The sequence below is a fragment of the Rhea americana genome, unplaced genomic scaffold, assembly GCF_003343005.1.
Source record: "Rhea americana isolate MKP2758 unplaced genomic scaffold, rheAme1 scaffold_125, whole genome shotgun sequence".
Lineage (NCBI taxonomy): Eukaryota > Metazoa > Chordata > Aves > Rheiformes > Rheidae > Rhea > Rhea americana.
The window spans coordinates 517,355-539,215 of NW_028185317.1; the positions used below are offsets into that span (position 1 = coordinate 517,355).

Consider the following 21,861-nt stretch of genomic DNA (forward strand, 5'->3'; position numbering starts at 1 on the left):
AAGGTTCCCCACACTAATACTGGAGCTGAGCTGGAGTCTGTTAGGAGGAGGCTGCACTCCCACTCGCATCTGCCTGGCATCTGATCTCATAGCTTTCCATTATGTAATGTATGGGCAATTTTATGATGTGGTTTTCTTTTCACACACTAATTGGCTGTGTGGGACTTTTTATGGGGAATTTAGAAACTCGCTCTGAGAAGCTGGGATCCTGGGGTGTTACTGCTATTTTTTTTTAAAGGGAAAGTGCAGAGCTGGGGTTCTGGGAAGTGATTTTCCTAACTGTAACTGAGTTTGCCTCCAGTGTTTCAGCTCACTGGTTTTAGACCTCTGTTTTTATTGCCTTTCCCAGGCTTTTTCCTAGCCATCTCTCTTTCAGGACCTCACTGAACAGTTAAGTCCGGATGGATTATCTGTTATCCCTAAAAGCACTTGAGGGACAGATCCAAGTATCCAAACATCCCTTTCTGCCCCCGAACACATCCCTGTGCCAGGGAGAGCAGCCCCCGACGGACGGAGGAGAGCGACGGGAGCTGGGGGGTCCCCCCGGGCCGGGGGCTTGGGGCAGGCGGCGTGGGACCCCCACCGTCTTGCCCCCCTCCCTTTGGAGCCGACAGCAGAGCCAAGGCCGGGAGCCGCTTCGCTGGGGGCCGCGGCAGTCCAGGCACAAGGCCTCGGATGCTGCCTCGCAGGTGGGCTGTGTCAGTAGAAAAATGCCTCCGTGGTCACACCGTGGTCCAGGGGTCCACGTCAGGGGCCGTCACAGTGATCGTACGGAGAGAAGTGCGTGTGGGGGCGTCAGCTATTCATCTTTTTTTCCCCACTTTCACTTGCGAAATGAGAACCTGTTTCTCTTTCTTTAGTCGTTTTTGCTTTCCGATTTTCTCTCTGACATGCTGTGACATGCTGTTGGGTCTGACTTCCTGATTTGTTAGGGGAAAAATCAGCAGTGAAGTAATCTCTGTCCTTTGCATCAATTTACAAGAAAAAGAATAGTTCCCTGAGCTGCTAAACTAATGAAGCCTTTTTCTTAATGAACTCATGCTGGGCATTTCTGTTCTAACTTGATTAAACTTTGGCTGTAGCTTGGGCTCCCGCATTTTCAGATACAAGAGGCTCAGGATGGCRGAGCGTGGGTATGGATGCCTTACCCATGGGAAAAGGCATCCAGCCTCAGCAGCCCGCAGAGAAGGGGAGAAACTTTGCCTTGTGGGGATTCTCTGGTGGCTGGTAAGGCATGGTGCCCAAGCAGAAGCTTTATGCAGTGAGTGGGTTCATGTTGGTTTCCTTCCACGAGGCTGCCTAGATGTTTCCTAAGGGGTCATCTCACACTGAGAACTTTCTCAGGAGTGGGAGCAGTAATAGGTCTCCTCATCTACCTGCCCTCCTTGCAGTCATGACTTGCTGGGAACCTTGTATTTGCAGAGATCTTTACCCCTGTCATATCTGGCCGAACTTGCCCAGTGGTTAGCGGTGGTATTGCCAGCTGGAATAATATAAACACACAGACAGGAGGATTACAGAAGTCATCTAAGCAAAATGACTAAAAATAACAGAAACCAATCAGCCCCTCTTCCCCTCCTCCAAATATCTGCAAAAGCCTGGAGGGAAACTGTCATCCTTTTTATTCCAGCTTTATCTGTTAGTTGTCATTTGCCCAGGATTCATAAGGAAGCCAGGGATGAGCCCAGTGCATCTCAGAGGACACCATGCATAGCTTGCAGTGTTCCAAACCTGCTCTTCAGCCAGGGGTCCCCAAGTGCCTGGGACGTAGAGGGGCTCCTCCACTGCTGGGAGTCACTGCGAGGCATGAAGAAGGCTRTGGGAGATTTATAACTCATTTCTGAAGGAAATGGAGCTCTGAGTGTGTTTATCTGTGTGTTTATTTGTGTGTCTGCTCCCCCCCCCAGTACAACTTCAATGTGATCATTTCCGTCATGTTTAAAACAGAGATCTGGAAGATAGTAAGTTGCTACAAGCTTGTGAAAATAGTTTGCTGATTAGAGGAGTGAGAGACCCTCTTAATGGCCCCGCTGCAGGAAGCAGGATAGCATGAGATGAGCCCTTATTAGACTCCAGAGAAACCACACAGGTGTGCCCAGGCCAAGCCACAAATCCACAGGAAACCTGTCTTCGTTACTTCTGCTGCTTATGGCTYCTAGTGATCAACTTGTTTCTTCTGAGCTTTGAAGAAAAAATGAAACTTTGAGGGGAAGTGAGAGAAGTGGGGGGCCAGGGGGTGGCTTTTCCTGCAGGATTCCAGGGTCCTTCTGGAGCAGGTTGCCCAGAGAGGTTGTGGAGTCTCCTTCTCTGGAGATCTTCAAGGCCCACCTGAATGCAACCCTGTCTGACATGCTCTAGGTGACCCTGCTGAGCAGGGAGGTTGGACTAGCTGATCTCCAGAGGCCCCTTCCAACCTCAACCGTTCTGTGTGATACATGCATTGCATGTCTGTGTTCTTCTGGGAATCTTGAAGCATACTGCAGATCCGCAGCAGACACTGCGGAAGTGCAGTGGCAGCGCCTCCTTTGAGACGTAGGATCTGGGTTTGCCCGTGAAGCTTCGGTGCCGGTGCTGGGCGAGGCGGTGGGGCCGGGGGCAGCATGGCAGGAGCGCTGGGCGCAGAGCTCCTGGCGCTGCTGCCCTTTGCCTTCTGCCCGGGGGCAGCGCCGGGCGCCTTCCTCTCCGGCGGGGCCGCCGCGGGCCGCCTGTGGGATCAGCATAAATGTTTTCTGCCCTTTCTTATCAAGGCTCGGAAAGATCGTTTCCTGGATTTCCTTGGGAAAGTACTTTTGTGGAAAGGGCGGGTGGGAAGGAGGAAGCTGAGTGTCGACTCTGACCTGGACGGAGACACTTGGAAACGGCTCCCGCGCCGGCGGGGAGGGCTGCGGAGCGAGCCGAGGCCGGCGGGCTCTGCCCCGGGCGGCCGACGCCTCGCGAGCTGGGCTGGGGAGGGCTCGGCACGGCCGCGCCGCCTGGCCGCGCCCGGGAACCTGGCGGATGGAGCCGCTCGCGTCCGGGGACGGCGCCGGCGGAGGGGCTCTGCTGGCAGCAGCGGCGAGGAAGGGTCGGAAGGTCTTGTTGGAGCTGGTGGCTGGTGGGGCCCAGAGCTGTGCGGGGCTGCGCCGTGCTGCGGAGTGCCGTGCCATGCCGTGCCATGCCGTACTGTGCCGTGCTGTGGAGTGCCGTGCTGTGCTGCGCCATGCCGTGCCATACCATGCCGTGCGGTGCTGTGCCGTGCTGCGGAGTGCCGTGCTGTGCTGCGCCATGCCGTGCCATGCCATGCTGTGCTGCGCCGTGCTGCGGAGTGCCATGCTGTGCTGCGCCATGCCGTACCGTGCCATGCCGTACCATGCCGTGCTGTGGAGTGCTGTGCTGTGCTGCGCCATGCCGTGCCATACCATGCCGTGCGGTGCTGTGCCGTGCTGTGGAGTGCCGTGCTGTGCTGCGCCATGCCGTGCCATGCCATACCATGCCGTGCTGCGGAGTGCTGTGCTGTGCTGCGCCATGCCGTACCATGCCGTGCTGTACCGTGCTGTGCTGTGCTGCGCCATGCCGTGCTGCACCGTGCTGCGGAGTGCTGTGCTGTGCTGCGCCATGCCATGCCATGCCATGCCATACCGTACCGTGCCGTGCTGTGCTGCGCCATGCCATACCATGCCGTGCTGCGCCATGCAGTGCCGTGCCATGCTGCGGAGTGCCGTGCTGTGCTGCAGCGTGCCGTGGTGCAGTGTGCCACAGTGTGCTGTGCTGCAGCATGCCATGCTGTGCCGTGCTGCAGCATGCCATGCCATGCTGTGCCGTGCCACAGCATGCCGTGCCATGCCGCGGCATGCTGTGCTGTGCCATGCCGTGCCGCAGTGTGCCGTGCCGTGCCGCAGCGTGCCGTGCCGTGCCGCAGCGTGCCATGCTGTGCCGTGCCGCAGCGTGCCATGCCGTGCCGTGCCGCAGCGTGCCATGCCGTGCTGCAGCATGCCGTGCCGTGCCGCAGCGTGCCGTGCCGTGCTGCAGCGTGCCGTGCCGTGCTGCAGCGTGCCGTGCCGTGCCGCAGTGTGCTATGCCGGCTCCTCGGCTCTGCCTGGAGGAGGTGCGGAGCGGTGCAGAGGGCTCCTCGGGGTGAGAGCGAGTCGTGCGTGGCAGGGAGCTGCGTGGGAAGCTTGCTCTTGCTCAGGCCCTGCCGGTCCCGTGGATAAGAGAGGAATTTGTTCTCCAGGGCTGTCCGGAGAGCAGGCAGTTAAAATGGAGCACGAGTGTGTGTGCCCCGCTCGGTCCACGGAGCGCCCTCGCGTTGCCGATGCACCGTCCCTCCTTTCACGAGCGCGTAACCCGCGCGCCCGGGCCCTGGTTGGCGCCCTGGGGAGGTGGGAAGCACGGCCGGCGGCGACGGCGGAGGGGCCCCGCTCCGGCGTGCTCCGCCTGGCTGCAGAGGAGGGGCCCCGGACGCGCTTCCCACAGCGATGTGACCCCCATCTAAACCCGCGGCRGGGCCGGGCTCCAGGATCCGGGTCTCTTCAGAACCGCTGGATTTTGAGGCCTGCAGAGGGCTTGGGTTGGGCTCGAGAGCAAGTTAGGGACAGCTGCCAGGTCTGGACCCAGATTCTCATTCTTATTCCAAACTCTCCTCCTCAAAATTCTGAAGTATTTGGGTCCARGGTTTTTCCTTTTTTCCTGTCCTCAGTTGAACTTCTTATTTTGTGCTTTTTGAAATTTCTGCTGTAGCTTTATAACTGCGAATGCAACGAGAAGCTGTTGGTGACCATGATGAACCAGGAGTGTTTCATGTGCTTTTGGGGAACGAGCCCGGAGTCTCGTCTTTATTAAGTGGAGCTGCTGTGAGAGTGATGAGAAAGAATCTGAAATTTCAGTCATGTTTTCTACATTTTAGGACAAATGTTTGTCACAATTAGAAATATAAATCTTAGTAGGCAGCAAACTGCTGACACCAGACAGCAGCTTTCTTTGGCTGCTTTAGCTTTGGGCTGTTTTTCCTCAAGTCCTGTAAATTTGAGAAATTTCCCAGAAAATAGTGTTGGCTGTTGGATGGGCTCATCCAGAGAATAGTTGAACAATGTATAAGGAAATAGGAATAGCCCAGACGGTGGGTTYGTATACAAACCTTCGCTGTCAGGGTTTTGTGTCATTATATTACGTATCATCATTAAGGTCGTTATATTTTAGACCCGGTTCTATCATCCATAAGCTCRATAGATTAGTAGTGAATAAGGAGGAAGAGATGTGTTATGGATGGATGCCCATAATCTTCCACAGCCATTTGTTCATACCTGGCATTGCATTGTAGTTCCCGTATGTTGAGAAGACGACTGTTTAGATAGGGTGTACTACGTGTCAGGATGAAAGCAAGCTCGAAAAAAAAGGATGGGGTTGTCCGAGATGTTGGGAAGTAGGGTGGAAAATGTTTCTTTGGCAGACTTTTGTAGAGGATGTTTGCAAAAGGCCTGTGAAGTGATCAGCCCTAAATTTTGATGAGCTTTAAATTAATTATTAAAAATAACAACGTTCCTCTCTTGCCTGGCAAAATACTTTATTTGGTTTGGTGGGTTTAGAAACAAAATGTTTCATCAGGAGATTAAAATTGTTTCTTGTGGACATAACACTTCTAGTTTACCTCCTCCTTTTTGTGTTAATAGAGGCTCTGAAGCCAAACACTTTTGGCTGTGAAGTCCTATCTTTAGCAAAGAGCTGCTTCTGTGCAGAAGGCATTAATGCCACCAGCAGGCGCCCACACTGGGTTTCTGTACTGTCTTTGTTGCAATCAGTCGTTGCCACTGGTTTGTGTAAAATAGCAGCTCTGGCCATGCTGAAGTGGGTCTGATACTGGGGAGCAGAGAGAGTGGACCAAGCTCCAGTGCCTGCTGCTGTGCTTTGGAGCATCACTCTTGCCACATGGGACGCTCACGCTATTTGTTTGCTTTGTTTCAGAAATCGAAGCCAAGAAAGCCTGTGACTGGCTGCGAGCAGCGGGATTTCCTCAGTATGCCCAGCTTTATGAAGGTGAGGACTAYCTCTTCAGTTCTCTATATGGGGAAAGGGTTAGATGCATTTTTCTCCACAGTAGCATGTCTTTGAAAGCTGAATGTGCCRCTGTGTGGGAAGAGCAGGCAATGCTCCACTGCTGTGCTGCCAGTCCATGGTTCCTGATCCCAATCCCACCCCCGAGGCCTGGGGAGCTGAGGTGTGGAAAGGGCTTAGCTCCTGGGAAGAAGAAAAGAGCCTTGTGCGCAAGGCAACACTCCTGACCTCCAGCAGGAAGCCTTCAAAACCCRTTGCCCCTTAACAACTGCATAGAGAAAAAAATAAAACAAATTCAGTAGAGCCTCCRGCTTCTCACTGGCATGAGTCCTGTCAGTAAGACCAGGATGCTCAGGGATGCATGCATACAAGTTTCAAACACCAGGTGGAACAAAGGTGGCTCTGCTCTTGTGCCTCTGGCAGTGGTGYTCGGATCATGGGCACACTCTAATCAGCTATATACGGGCTTCTGGTGGCTGGAGTTGGCATGGGGAAGTCTTTTGATATTCCTCACGATGCCCTTCATTTCAAGGCTTCCCTATTACTCCCAGTGTGGATGGCCAAGAAGTTCCGGGCCTGCACATGGTCCTATAYTGTATATCTTAACTAAATACCAAGGGTGACTGCAGAGAGAGGTTACAGAGCACTGGGGAGTAGAGAGGATGGAGAGGATTGTTTACTAATTATATGATYGTATGTTAAAACTTTTAGCCTTCATAGTTGATTGTGGTCTGGAAAACTAGCCGTACTATTAGCTTTTCTGCATTCTTGAACTTTTCCCCTTCAGGCAGGGCTGCTAGAAAGTTCCCAGGACGCCTGGTCAGGCCAAGGGAAGACAGGTTTTGGAAAGCTAATCATGTCTCTACGTAGTTTGATAAGTGTTTGCAGTGGGTGTTAATGCATGGGCAGCCAATGTAGGTAATGCAGAGAATGAACATTTCCTTCCTCCCTCCCTACTTACATGTCCTGGATACTAGTGCCCTGCCCCAATATATTATTTGGCAGGAAAGTCTGTGCTTTCTGAACATGAAGCAAAACCTTGCCTGGAGCAGACTGGATCTCCATACTGTAAGGTTCCCAAAGGGAAGATGATATTTGGAAGTGATGAGCAGGTACATCCAATAGACTTTGTCACATGTTTTCTGCTAGGTACACACACACAGTTTACAGATTGACCTCTTCTGGTGGATCTCTTCTCTGGCTCAGCTGTGTTTACTTCAAGCGCATGGTGAAGACTGCTGGTCCTTGTTGGGGGAGRACCAGTGCTGAAGAACACAGCTCCAGCTCAGCGGAGGCCGGCTAGAACAATAGCTGGAAGCCTGGCCTCCAGACACGGTGCAGAGCCAGCTATTGTTCGCTTGGACACTTCCACTGCACCCCCTCCCTTCCCTTAGCACATGCACAAAAAGCCTGCTCTTGCCTCCGTGATGATTCTTTACAAGCTGCCTGTTTGTTTCTGGTTTCTATTTTAGGGGGCAACCTCCTAGCATAGCCATGTGCAAGGACTACCCAGATTCCTGTAGGTGAGCCCTCAGCTCCAGGTGTTTGCCCTGAATAATGCTTTTAATTCAGGCAAACAAAAATTGGGTGCTAAATGCTGGAGTCTATGAATAAACCAACCGTTTTTCCAGTCTCACTGAACAAAAATTTCCACATCCTATGACTGTTTCATTCTGTTTTTCTCCACAGCTGGCAGGGCTCAGTTTTCCCTTGATAATTGCACTCAGTAGCTTCATTAACAATCAGACTTAGACACTTGTGGTTGATTGTCAAAGTCCTGTGTAGCTGGTCCCAGCAGTGCTTTATCCGAGGAGAAASACATGAGTAGGGAATTTGATGGAGGCCCTACGGTGCTTTTTCACTGTGCTCTAACTTACCTGAAAAATGCTTCACCTTTATCACCACAGCAGTAACTGAGAAACCTCAAGGTGGATTCATTTCCCAAAGACTCTGGGCATGTACTGCTTTTGCCTGGTCCTCTAACCACTGTCCTAAGGGCAGCAAGGATATCTGCCTTGGAGACCCAACCTACAGTCTATGAGGCAAGGGACAGGCCTGAATGAGGTGGTGGAACTGGCATACTGCCATATCCTATGTGGCTTTCCTGACCCTTGGGGATGAATGAGTGGAGCTGTAGACAGTTCAAGAGAGCTCAGTGTATATATAAGGTRTTGTTTGTGGGGCACTAAGATATCTCTTGGGCAATATTTGGGGGGCAGCCACTCTCCAAAAAACACCATGAGTTGAGACCACAGTTTTTCTCCACACCTGACATCAGCAATGTCTTCCTTCAGGTTTTCCCTCTTGTGCTTTGGGCAACTGGGCACAGGATCCAGATTTTGTGTCYGCTCCTACTAGATGTGCTGTGGGACTTTGGGCAATGAATTATTGTGGTCATACCTTCGGTAAAGCAAGGTCTGATCCCTGCATGGCAGGGAGGAGAGCCTAGAGGGGTGGTGGCAGCTAACTTCAGAAACAAAATGATCCCTGCTGATCTGGAATGGCTTATTGTCTGGAGGCTGTCCTTTGAACAGCATGTRGGAGATGGTCAGTTCCTCCACTTTTACACATACCACGAACCTGCTAATTAAAAGCTCCTAGTGTAAACTAGTGCCTTCAGAGACATGTGGGCATAAGCAAGAAGCCTCTATTGTTTGGAGGGGRGAAGATAGCGCAGTAATCCACGCCTCCTCTCCTCCGCTCTCRTCCTTTCATCCAGGTGCCAAGATGAAAATCAGCCTCTGTATTTATCCTCGCTGCACAGCTTGCAGCATAGGACTCCCTGAAATAGGACACAGCCTGGGCTCCAGATGTGTTCAGAGATGTGCTGCTCACTGGTACCTGTATGGGTGTGTGAAAACACTGTGAAGGGCTGGGTTTTATCTCTAGATCAGCTAATCTCTAAGAGCACTAAAACTGGGCTAGGATCTCTGTCCCTTAGAAGCCYTTTTCCATGAGGTGTACTTGTTCCAGGTATGCCAGGGTCACTGGGCACAGTAACCCGAGACTAGGTGTCCTACAAGGGGAAAATTGCCTGAAAATGAGTAGATGAGACAGTTCTCTGCTGCATAAGGGATGTTYCCTTCTTAGTTTTGTGGCTTGTGTTACAAGCCCGTCTGCTCCCAGTCTGGGGAGTTCATTTCTACCCCTCTCCCTCTTTGTCAGACTCGTCACTCTGACCTCTGCGTTTCACTTGATCTCCTCACCRCAGTACCAGAGCATCACCGGTTCTCTTCTCTCCATCCCCTTATTTATGTCTTTTATTCTTTGCTAGCTGCCTTCCGGGGCTCAGTATGGGAGGCAAAAAATGTCCCTTCAGGAGGAAATGTTGCTGGTAGACCACCTCCTTGCACGTTTGGAGTTCACAGGTTGAGTCCTACCTCTGAAGAGCTGCCTCTCAGCAAGCTGAATGAGGTTATCCCCTGTTTATAGGTTGCCCTGTAAGGATGACATTGCTGCCACTCCCACTGCCACAGCTGTCATGGATAGCTGCTCTCAGTGGCAATACGATACCCAAGATACCCAAGCCTGACTGACTTCTYTTGACTCTTACAGTCCAAAAACCTGCTATGCCTTTCCTCCTTACTGCTCTCCTGTTTTCCTCCTTTGCTGTCTATCCTCTTATTCCTTTCAATATCTCCCTTCTCCCACACATGCATTTTGTTGTTGCACCTGGTGGAAAGACTAGCTCAGAAACAGTGATTAATTTTAATCTTGCTCTTCTCCTCAGACTCGTTGTTCCCACTTGACATCATCGCTGTGAAGAAAGACCACAGTTTCCTGGACCAGGACTCACTCAAATCTCTGTGCAGGTATAGCTTCCCTTGAGCTAGATTAATGTCTGCAGAAAATTGAAGAAAAACAAAGACTTGTCTCAGGCAAAGACTCGACCCAGCTGCTTTGTCGCTCTGTTGGGCCAGYGCTGGGCCAGCCCTGAAATTCCCTGTGGGGCATCACCAACGCAGTGGGCATGGCGAGGTCAATTGCCTCCTACCTAGCCTGACAGATGTGTTGTGGTTTGGAGAAATGACATCTGAAAGGGGCTACATCTATGCAGTGGGCATTTTGGATATTTATTCTTTAAGATCTGGAAAAGTTGCTAACTTGCTGGATGAAGTATGGTGCTAGAGAAGCTGCAGTGTTTTGAACATACAAAGCCCCTTAAGAAAGGAGCATTTACCAGGAATTCTTCTCTTTGTGTAACTTTCAGGCTGTAGTTTAATCTTATGTGTGGGTAACTTCAGCTGGTAGAGCTCTATTTGGAAATGAATTAGTCAGAGGTAAACTCTAAAACTGAGCGAAAGCGCAAAGAGAGACACATTTTTACTGTACCACTTACCCATGCTCTGTTCTTCTAAGCTAGCTGCCCAGGGTCATACCTCATATACACATGATCCTAAGGGGAACGAGGCATGTTCCCCCCAAATCTGTTTTGTATAGCTTTATTTTGCAAGSATGCTTAATAATGCCTCTGAGAATAAAACAGTCTTTGGAAACCACATCTCTGGGAAACAGTGAAGGGATTTTGCTCAGTTGTTTGTATAAGCCAAATTCAGGTCAAGGTGCCTGTGGCTGAAATTCTGTCTGTGGACAGAATTTCACTTGGTCATATGGCGCTTGCCACGTGCAAATAAAAGAAAATATGCAGTAAGGGATTTGCTGAGTTTTTGTGCAATGAGAGGTGCTACGTGAACATTACAYGCTATTAATTAGCCCTTTGAGCAGGTTTTAGGAGCTGGGTTGTGCTAGTTCAGTGATGGTAGGCTTGTTCAAGAGTGTCTCCACTGTCAATTCTGGACTGTTCAATTACTTTGTATGTCTGAAGTTTATTTTGGTAGATTCATTCTCTTTTCCTGGAATAAACATTTTGTTGGTTGTTCTGACTAAGGATTTCTCTTTTAATGAAGTGCGTGGCTAGAGGCCTTAGCTTAGTTTGTGTGAGTAACATTAGTCATCCCGAGTGCCTGGCAACAAAAACTACGTGGTAAGTTTTCCACAAAGACACGCTGCTCTTTGCAACAACAGGGTTGAAAATAGCTTCAAGAGATGCCACTGTTTATTTTTTTGGCAGAGAATGTATTATGGTATTTCAGAGATGAACTCTGTAAATGCTACTGTCATCACCAAGCAAAAATATCTAAAAGAGGGGAGACTTGGTATCCTCCACGATCTCTGACTGTCCAGTTAGGCTGTGCATCAGTCTGGCGGTGTGAATGACTCAGGTTCTTACTTTTGTTTTCTGGAAGACATCATTGTCTGCGACCCCACACTGACTCCATGGTGAGAAACCAAGTGGTGCTCAGCATGACTACTGCTCCTTGCTTTCCTTCCCACACACACTTTCATGCAACAGAAAGGACAGGAGATTTGAACTTTATCTGTTATTTATTGACTTTTCCAGTACAGAGGCTGCTCTAGTGGGCAGGGAGGGGATCCCCTATTTTAGTTCCTCTGAGTGCATTGCAAGTTCTTGATGATTTTTGTTTTTCCCTCCTTACTGCAGTCTTAGCGGGGTGGGGAAGCTGAGGAGTAGTTTCTGGAGTGCAGSGATAACAGTCCATTCCTGTCTGAGCTTTGATGCGCTTTTGTCTTTGTCTGTCTGGCTGGAGGAGTTTCTGAGATTGTTTTGCTCCAATAACTTGGAATGGGTCATCTCTACCTGCTGGTATGATCACTTTGAGCAGTCTGYGCTAGAGCCAGTGTCTCTGGGAAGAGTGTGCTCTGGGCAGGACACGAAGCACCAAGGTTCTTGGAAAAGAAGTCTGGAGCCACTTTCCAAAGCTGTTGTACAGTCTCGAGGGTCTTCGAGGTGGCCACGGGCAGCATTTGGCTAACAAAAAGGCCAAAAAGGGGAATTAAACATGTTGCTCTTCCAAGAAAATGAAATCTCTTTTACATATATTCTTCCCCACTGGCATAGATGTGTTTCCATCTCGATCCSTCTGCCAAAAGTTCATGAATTTAATCCCTTTGCTGTTGAACTTCTCCAGCCAGCAAGGAGCAGAGTGGGAGGCTGCTTGGCTGAGCTCCAGATGGGTGACGGGCAGGGCACATGTTTGATACTGCAGTTGCTTGGACTGGATAAAGTCAATTCTTTGCTTCCAACTCAGTCTCTCTGCTCTTGTTAATCAGATGAATTTTCTCTCCAAAGCCATGATGCTTACATGAATGCCAGACCTTTCTCAGGTGATCTTCAGGTAAACCTAAGTGACCTTTGTTCCAGGCTTACTCACTTCAGGTAAACACCAGCTTGATTCTGACTGTCAGTCACCAAGTTTTGGCTCATAGTCTTCATTACTTCAGAGTAATTTTTTTTCCTCCCACACTAAAACTAACTTAAAGCAGCTCTTCTTTAGCAGCATCCCACAGCAGCTGGGCACTGTGGATTTTAGCAATGAAGTAGATGCATGTAATCAGTGTTAGGCTTCTGTGCCTGTCTGGTTGACATTGCCTCTCTGGCTCAGCATACACACTGGTAAACCATGGCGCTCTCGGGAGTTTTCAGTAGGGTTGCAAAAGGGGCATTAGTCAAATTTTTGGTAAAATGTACCTGACTTTTTTTTTTTTTTTTTTTTTTTTGACTGTGCAGACTTGATATTTGCATGCTGAAACAAAACTTGTCTTGTAGCAGCATTTATGAAGCTGCTAATTAAATCAGTTGGAGATTCATTCACTTCTGTAAATAATAATAATAAAGGACCTTAAACTCTAGTTTATAGAACTTGAAGGAGCAAGTCTAACAGGTTCAGAGAAGGGCCAGCAACCACCAGTTCCCAAGGTCTCTTTCTAGCTCTGGCCCTCATGCTCTGCGTGGACACGGCGGACTCGCATCCCCCTGGCTTTGGCTGAGTAACCTTCCCCTTTTCGTGGTCATGCTTTCGGGCGGTCTCTCTTGGCTTCCTGCAGAATTTCCACATAATACTGCGTATTCAGAATGCTTTCGTTGTGGGTTTTCTTCCACGCGTCTTGCTGACACGCGCAGCGCCCGAAGTCAGGCAGGTAGCCCGGTGTGCGCACGTCGGCTTTGTGGGAGCGGTTCAGGGGTGTCCGCGGGGCTGTCCKTGCTGTGCCCTCTGCTGCCCGCCCATTTCCTCGGGAGAGCTCTGGAAACCTTCCCCGTCTGCGCGTAGGAGCTGTTTGCCTTCCACCGGGCTCTGTGCAAGTGCGGAGGGGATGCGTTTCTCTAAGYGCACTGGAGATTTAATTAAATTCGTGCTGGGGATTTGCCATCTTGCCTGGTGGGATCTCTCTGTACCTCCCTGCGTGTTCACTGGCRTTATATTGCCAGCGTCCATGTGGAAACTGTTACTAAATTGATCAGAAATTGGACAATGGATAAAGCAAGCAAGACTYAATCTGCCGTCAGCGAAGTGTCAGCACAGTTTAGCTGGCTTCCTGGAGCGGCTTAAGGACAGGCAGGGAGGTGGGTGCCTCGTGTCCGGGGCTTGCGTCTTCCCTGCCCASCTCAGAGCGTTTCGTTAAAGCACGCAGCGTAAAGCGGCTCCCTCCTTTTTCTTCTCACCGCCTGCTGCTTGCTTTTCTTCTCGTGTCTCTGTGAAACACAGTTTGTATTTTCCCTTGTGCTCTCCCTCAGCTAAAGCCGAGCCAGCGGCGCGGCGCTGCAGGGCGGTGGCGGTAGGGCTGGTGGTGGTGAGCCTCGGCAGCCCAGCGCAGGAGCCTCAGGCCAGCGGGAGATGCCCTGCGGCCTCTGCGGCGCGGGGCCTCTTCAAGGCACCGTGTTTTAGTGAGGACTGCTCCAGAAAGCAGCACGTACTCCTGCACCCCTCTGCTCCCCCCTGCACCTGCGCACAGACCCGGAGCTAACACGCGTGGGGACAGAGGGACAGGACGTTCCTGACCATCTCCAAAGCCACGTGCTTTCACCCCAGGGTGAGCAGGCAAACCAGCTCCCAGGCATTCGCTGATGCTGGCAGGTTGCTGTTTTTGAGAGACTTACAGGATTTGCCCCGGAGTCTTGGAAATGACAGAAACCAGCTAGGTAATCCCGAGGGAATCCCAAGATGATGTTCCTGGCTTCCTTTCAGCTCTACCAGATCTCCACTGTCATGGTAGAAGCTTTTCTACAGCCTGGGGCTGGGAGAGAGGCTGCTCTTGCTTCTCTCCCTCCTGCTGAGCCCTCTAGGACCCTGGCACAGTGGTGGGTTCCTGCCCTCTGCATACATGCCTGAACTGGGCCATCTCCCTTCCCAGCCCCTTGCTTTGGTTCTCTGGGACTAGTTTTGTACCTGACCATAGCTGGACTTTGAGCCTTCATTACTGCATTGCACACTCTGTCCCTGCTCTCCACCTCCCCAGCAAGCTACCYGTGCTTTGCCAGAGCTGCATCTTGCCAGAGCAGAGGCATCATAAGCTGGGCTGAGCCYGTACTCATATGTGAAGTGACAACTGTTTGTAGTCAGGCCTCTGGAGCCAAAACCAGCCCTGACATTAGACCCACCGAGTCACTAAGTCATACTGCCTTTGATCTAATCATCTGAAGATATTTGTAGTGTTCTTATTGCCTGGCATTTATAATCTGAAATCAGAATGATCTTAGTGTTTGATGGTGACTTTGGCGCGAGGCTCTTGAGAATAAAAGGCTGAGCTTGTTTTAGCTCAAGGAGAAAAGAGAATCACTTGTGTTTAAGCTGAAGAACCCTGTGAGTACAGAGAGGGTTAACAGCACGCCCCAGCATGGCCGGAAGAGCTTGGCCCAAGCTGCTCCTCCGCAGAGGCAGCTGCAGAGGTCACAGCTGCCTTCCAGCACCATGAATGGGGATAACTTACAGCCAAGGACAAAAACTTCAAAAAGCAGAGGAAGTGCCCTCTGGAACGCATGGCAAATGAGACTTGAAAGTCACCGACATCCAGGCGGATCGCAGCAGTGTGCAGGGGTGCAGCAAGAGGCAGGAGACGGGCGTCCTTTGATGCTGTGGCCACTGTAGTAGGAGAGTAAACATAGATTGCTGGAGTAGCTGCAAGTATGTAGATTTGGCCAGAATGTCCCAGTACCTGTACTGAAGGAGTGGAGTGTCTTTCTGATTTATACACTTGCAAAATCCGCTCTGGCATGCAATCAAACGTGTGTGCCACCAGCGTGCTAGAGCTGTTTAAACTCCGTGGTYGCAATGCCAAAGGCTCATATGATTACGTTCTCGTGCTTGGGTAAAGGAGATGTAAGGTGTCCATCGGACCTTTTCTCCAGCCAGAGGGTGCAGCTTTGTGAACCTGTCCTGGGACTGTGTGCTCCGCTGGGAATAAACTTGGAGCTGCCCCAGGCTCCACATGTCCATTTGATCCCTTGATCCCCAGCTGTTTGGTGGCAGGTGACGATGTGCAACAAGAGCTCTTGGACAGAAAAAAAAACCCTACAGCTAGAGTGGGAAGCCAGAAGCAGAGTAAAGCTTTTCTTGTTTTTTTTCGCAGGAGGCTGATGACCCTGAACACATGTGCCTCCATGAAGCTGGAAGTCCACTTTCAGCGTAAACAGGTAAGTCCTGGGCTTTCAAGAGCAGAGCAGGGACTGAGGGGTATGGCGGGGGGAGGGGGATGTGTGCAAACTGGTGGAGCAGCAAACCTGTTTTCATTAATAACATCAGTAGTATTCTAGGGCTGACCCTGTACTGGTGCACATAACAACACCCAGTTCTCTCTGCCTCAGGCACTGTTGTTGGTTTATTTTTTTTCATCATCTCCTAGGAAAGACATTACCCAGGAACTGCCTGGTTGAATCAGGAGCTCRTGTTCTCCTACCCTGTACAGTGGTGCCCCATGGCACTGTACCTGTGGGTGCTGTCTGGCAAGCAGCAGTTAAATGAGCTAGCTGCCTTGCTGTGGCTAAAGCAGTCACGATAGTCTCCATGAGGCAGTGGGATGATGAACAGTGTGCAAGATGAGGTAGGCAGGGTATTGGRGAGGAAAAACTCAGCAGCCACAAGGGCTGCCTCTGCCACTGGCTCCGCAGTACTGGGGACGGGAACTGTCTCCTGGGAGGCACAACTGGAAGTGTCAGGTGGGTGGGAGCTGTCCTGGAGGCTCCTGGATGGTCAAACCCTTMAGCTATAGGTCTCTGTTGAGTCAAGGTTGTTGAGAGCCCTGGTCCAGCAGGTCTCCAGGAATGTGAAGCCCTGGTGGCTCTTTCTTGCTTCTCCTTCACCATCGCATTCGCAGTGTCAATGGGAAGTTTCCTTGGGTGTGAAGTGCCTTCTGTTGTGTTTAGTTCTTTCCCTTCAAAGTCTTTTACTTAGCGCTGTGCATCCCTGGTAGAAAGTGCCTTATCTTAGGTTCAGTTTGTCGTGTTTGAACTCAATGTTGTGAAAGCCGTATGAGTTGGTGAGTACCGTCGGGGTAAAGGGATGCTTCAGCACGAGCTCAGTGGGGCTGTCCTTGGCCTGTGATCCCAGGTGAGCTCCCTTCCCTGTAACATGCGTTGTAGAGCTCTTGTGCTGCAGAGAGGGAGTCTGCAGCTGCTGCAGTACAGTGCCACACAGCTAAACATGAGCTGCAAGGGGATTTCCTTAAGCAGATCTCTGGCAGGATGGATTAATGAGGAAACCTAACTCCAAAGAGGGCTCTTCCACAGGGAGAAATAAAACCAGCCCATGTGTCGCGAACAATAAAGCACAAGTCTCAGTCTTGTTTACTGTGGGCTTTGTGCGCTCTGCGTCCCACCTGTGTGCCGTGGCAGCTGGAGGACCACGACCTCCAAGCCAAGGGCTCCCACCTGTCCAGCAAAATTGGAGGAAGGTTGCCGTGTGGGGATATTGTTCCTGTGTCTGAATCCTCTTCGCCAGCGCACAAACAAGGAAGGGGGGAAGGGGACCATGGTGCGCTGGCTGGCTGAATGTAAAGTTGTTTATGCTTCAGCAATTGCGACAGCTCCAAGGTAGTGAGGTTTAAAATAGAAATGTCACAGATAGAGGAGATAGTTGCTAGGACGGTTGTCTGGGGCAGATCTAACTGATGTCGTGAGTCAGGCAGAATGCTCTGCAAGTTATCAGATCTCAGTCAGTAGCTGAAAGTGTGGCACTTTCCTGTGGATGTGGGGCAGAATGAGCTTAAAACTCAAAGACATAGATTTTAGCAGCAGTTTATTGCTTTTAATTTCTTCTTTGGAAGGCAYTGAAGCTTTTAGCACCAGCCAGTGTGTTTCACCACAGGTAAAGCTACTTGGTCACTGTTCTACTTGTCTTTTTCTCCATGTTTATTCATCACTGTTTTCAGGAAGATTGAAAACTGTAGAGGGAAAGAGCATTTGTGTTCTGAAATTTTAGTATCTTCATCCTCCTCTGTTTTCAATCTGTCCTTCCAGTTTGGATCAACTCCTTTTCTATCCAATCATTTTCATGTTCTAGCATGTTTTACCATCCAAAGTCCAGGGAAACATTAGATAAGTGACTGTGACATTTAGACTGACTGAAGCAAGTAGCCTGATATTTTGAATACTTTCTCATGACCATACTACTTTCTTGAAAAAACAAACTGTTCTATGGAGGCTTTTTAATGGGAAGCTGATGGACTCTGTTTTGACATAAAAAATCTATTGGCATATTAATAACAAACTTTTCATATTTCCTTTAATGAATAATATATGTAAAATGTACATCAGTTTGGTATTAAGCGTATGGAAATCATTATGTGGGCGTATTCCTACTTGTTCCAACTGCCATTATTTTGGTTTGGGAAATCATGCTGTATTGAACGCCCAGATCCCTTATTCTCCTTCAGTTCATAGCTGGATGTTTCTGAGGAAGGGATCAGAAGAGAAATAGTTAACCACAGCGTRTGTTTAATGTGTCATTGCTAGGTGTCAGGAGGAGCATCACTGTTAGATGAATGCAGAGAGTATCCCAGCTTTCCCATATCTGTTGTTTCTTCTCTCTCCACAGAAAGCATGATCTCAGGAAAGACCTAGTTGGTCTGCTTAACTCTGTTCACTCCTTCCTTACCACTGCTAGGACATAGTAGTGAATGCAAAAGTGAGTCAGTCTCACTCTCCAGAAGGACCTCTTGGCTGGACCTGGTAGTTCTCTCTTGGGTCTTGGAAGCCATAGGCTTGAATCATAATTCAGGAACACTTTTGATATGAACAGATAGATATATTAGAAGCAAAAGCATCACTGTCTGCCCGCCATCTCCTAGTTAGGTCTGTTCCTCTAGACGCCACCTTTTGCTCTGGGCAGCCCTGGAGCCTGGCTRCACAGAGATGACTGGGCTGGCTCACGGCCCTCAAATGCTTCTGCTGGCTCATATGGTCAGCGTGCCATCTGTCCTGGTACAACGGCAAGACATGTCATGCCATTATAAGTACATGGCGCTCCTGCTTCTCCATCCCTACGAGACATTTAGAATTAGCATGGAAATAGCATCTTCCCTTCCCTAGTATAATGTAGCCCTTGAAGTGTGGGCAGTATACTTGGCTACTTAACCTCTCCATTACGGAAAGCAATCAGAGTGGGATTGTTGAGTTGTTTAAAGGGTCGTGCACACAACTCACTTTCTCTATCCAAAGCTGTGCTGAGGGCTGTACCTTCAGGTTGAGTATATCTCCCTGACAAATGGGGAGGGAGGATGTGTTGACTGCMTCCATTGGTCTAATTCTTCCCTATTTTTGGTCACCTCAGAATGAAGACTCAGAGGAGGAAGATCTGTGTGCCATCAGTGACCGGTGGGCTTTTCAGAGGGAAAGTAAGAGGTGGTCCAGAGTGGGGTCTGTTGATATCCTTTCCCAAGGCTCTGAAGTCCTGAATTCCACCATGAGGCAGACATCCAGTCAYGAGAGTGTCCTCACAGACCTGAGCACCAACCTGGAGGCTGTGTCCCTCCACAGCAATGCCAGCACAGGCAGCACAGTCGGCATCGTGGTCACACCACCTGACCCATCCCCTATACGGGACACTGCCACCATTGCCAAATCCAGCCAAAGTTTAAGTGACCATTCCTGGACAGACCAGCCCTCAAACCAGAGCGAGAGCTATAAGGAGAAACCTAGGAAGCGAAGGTCTCGCAGCTTCTTAAAGAGGATTGAGTCCCTCCGAAGGAAGGACAAAGAGAAAGCCAGCTCGGAAGAGAAGGATGCCCCAGAGAACAGTGTCACGACCAAACCAGGATGGGACTCTGTGAAGTGTAATGGAGACCTTACAACCACCAAGGCCAACTGCCCTAAAAGAGGAATATCTGCTTCTTTCCATGGCAAAAAACACTTCTTTTCAGTATCATATAGGACTAACCGCTTGTTAGGCTCACGAGGGAGCAAGGAGAGCTCCGACCCAAAACGTAGTGGTGTTTACCTAGAGGACTTTGAAACAGCCATGAAAAACAGCAACAACTGGGCTGTTGGAGAATACCCGCACCGGCAGGTGTGCAAAGGGGATTGCTTGGTCTACATTCCCAGGGACCACAAGCCGGGCACTTTCCCCAAATCCCTCTCCATTGAGAGCTTGTGTCCTTTGGGTGGCAGCTCCTTGACCAACTGGAAATCTGGGAACAAATCCATTGGGCTGGTGGGAGGTGGAGGGGGTGGCAGCAGCAGCAGCATGGAGGACTCATCCTCCCCGCGGGGCTTTGAGTACCGGCAGCGGAGAGGTTCATGCAGCTCCTTGGGCAGCCGGGTGAGCGTGTATGACAACGTGCCAGAGTTTGACAGCAGCGAGGATTTTTCCAAGGTTGATGGAGAAGTGACCTACGAGAACCTTGATGACATATTGCAACATATGTGGGGCCTGCAGCAAAAAGTGGAGCTTTGGTATAAAGCTGTTTCTCCAGACCTGGTTGGGGAGGAAGGGGGTGAGGAGGATGAGGAGGAGGAAGAGACAGACTCAGGAGGGGAACCTACTTTCACTTCAAACCTGCACTTTGAAGAGCAGTCCATGTCTGATGTTGGCACATCTGCCAGTGATTTTGACAGCACAGGCAACTCTTTGAATGAGGCTGAGGAGATCGAGATGCGGGAACGCCGGGACTCCGGCGTGGGAGCGTCGCTCACCAGGCCGTGTAGGTAAGCGGGGCTGCGGGGCTCTGGGTTGCGTCAYTCCTGCAGCATCTCTGTGCCTGGTGAAAGTGTCTCAGGAGGAGCTGGTGGGTGGGAAGAGCTCCTTCCTTTAAAGGCAGTGTTTTGTAGAGGTCACTCCAGRAGCTGATGGAGCATGCAGCTGGTCTCGGGCATTGCAAGTCTTTCCTATGGATTTGCTGCCCTTAGGATTCAGGGTCCTTGATTTAGGGGCAACAGCACTGTAGCCTTTCCTTGGTGCAAACACTGGCTCGGCAGCCTGCTTATGTCACCCTCTCCCCTGTGACTGAAAAGATCTGGAGCTAATGAAGCTGCTGATTAGAAGAAAGCCCCCAGGGTGCCTTCCGGGCAGCAAGGAGAGCTCAGCACGGGTTGTTGGTGCGCTCTGGTGGCCAGAAGCAGCCAGTGCTGGCACTCACAGGGGGACACTCGTTCTCCCTGCTGCTGGCTCCGTTACCTGCAACGCGGAATCTGCCGGCCCATATGTACCCATAAATAAATGCTTTTTCACYTGGATCATTTATTAAGAACAGGTCTGAAATGAAGAAGGTGCTTTCACTATGCTCGTTCTCCCTTTTACTTCCTTTAAAAACTCCAGCCATTGATGAATTTTATGAATTTTGTAGCCCCTGCTAGGCACACAGTGGAGGGTAATGTGCCTGCCGACGGGGTGTGGAGGGATGTGGTGGGTGGTTGTTCGTTAGGTGGGAATGTCGTTGTGCCTTTCTGGGTTTGGGGACATACAGGAGCAGCTGGGCAGGAAGCCCCTCAAAGCAGCTTGGATTTGGGGAGGATTTGTAGCAGGCTTCTGAGAGAGCACTGCCTCACTGAGGTGTCATTTGTTCTTCAGAAAGTAGGTTGTGAGTTGGGCATGTCCCTTTGGCTTTGGCATTGGTCTGTGTGCTGGTCCTGCAGGCTCTTGTCTCTCTGAGCATATAAATTCTCCCCAGCTCTGGGATGTGCTGGGCTAATCTTTGSCTTTTGGTGTAGCGTGTGGTGAGTCTGTGCAGCCCAGGGGGGCAAATAGAGGGGATGGTGGCTACTTCAAGGGCACCAGTGTGGAGGGAGCTGTCTTTTAAGGCAAAAGAAAATGTCAGTCAACTTGTGTMTCTCTGTGCTCCTCACTTGCACCTTCCAACACTCCTGGAAGTGTAGTAGGAGTAGGTAGTACCAGGATTAGAAGAGAGTACACATAGCACTCRGGTTTGTGCTGGAGTTGCTCCCTTCAGGCTCGGTTTAACCTGGCAGCTGGAGTACCCACACCTTCCCCTAAGGCCCTGGGCCTGCTCTGGGATAGACAGTGGCCAAGGAGGAGGGAAAAGCTCTTCCTGGGCCACAACTCTGCCACCAGCATGCCGTGTCGCCCCACAGGAAGCTCCGCTGGCACAGCTTCCAGAACTCCCACAGGCCCAGCCTGAACTCTGCCTCGCTGGAGATCAACCGCCAGTCGTCGGCTCAGCTCAACCTACTACAGAAATGCTCCCTGCTTCGCCTCACTGCCATCATGGAGAAGTACTCTGTGCCCCACAAGCAAGCCTGGACGTGGTGAGCTAATGGGGAGGGCGAAGCCTAGACGATGTGTGTGAGGGGCAAGCATCAGGCTCTGACTCTGCCTGCAATGTGCATGAAGCTGTATCCAGCACAGAAGCAAGCTGCATGTATGGAGATGATGGAGAGGGAGAGGAAATAGCTGAACAGAGGCTCCTTGCAYTGCATGGCTATGAGTGTCCTCACAAGTGCCAGCTGTGGGCTGCAGCCTGTGCTTGCAGCATTGGCTGCATCCAGGAGGATTGGATGCGGGTATCTGGAGAGCATTAAAAATGGTG

At 50.6% G+C, this 21,861-nt stretch overlaps 1 protein-coding gene across 9 annotated transcripts in view; it reads left to right on the forward strand.

Moving 5' to 3' along the window:
• Positions 1-21,861, forward strand: part of STARD8 (StAR related lipid transfer domain containing 8) — a 105,717-nt gene that overhangs the window by 76,424 nt on the left and 7,432 nt on the right. For 4 of the 9 annotated variants that reach the window (XM_085325930.1, XM_085325932.1, XM_085325937.1 and 1 more), the window contains 5 exons: positions 5,938-6,009; positions 9,758-9,839; positions 15,454-15,517; positions 18,651-20,023; positions 21,407-21,580. In XM_085325930.1, the coding sequence (XP_085182056.1) occupies positions 5,938-6,009; positions 9,758-9,839; positions 15,454-15,517; positions 18,651-20,023; positions 21,407-21,580 (1,765 nt within the window). Of the gene's footprint in view, positions 1-2,938; positions 3,095-4,031; positions 4,114-5,937; positions 6,010-9,757; positions 9,840-15,453; positions 15,518-18,650; positions 20,024-21,406; positions 21,581-21,861 lie in introns of those variants that run through there. The other 5 variants (XM_085325931.1, XM_085325936.1, XM_085325933.1 and 2 more) reach the window with 5 other exon arrangements.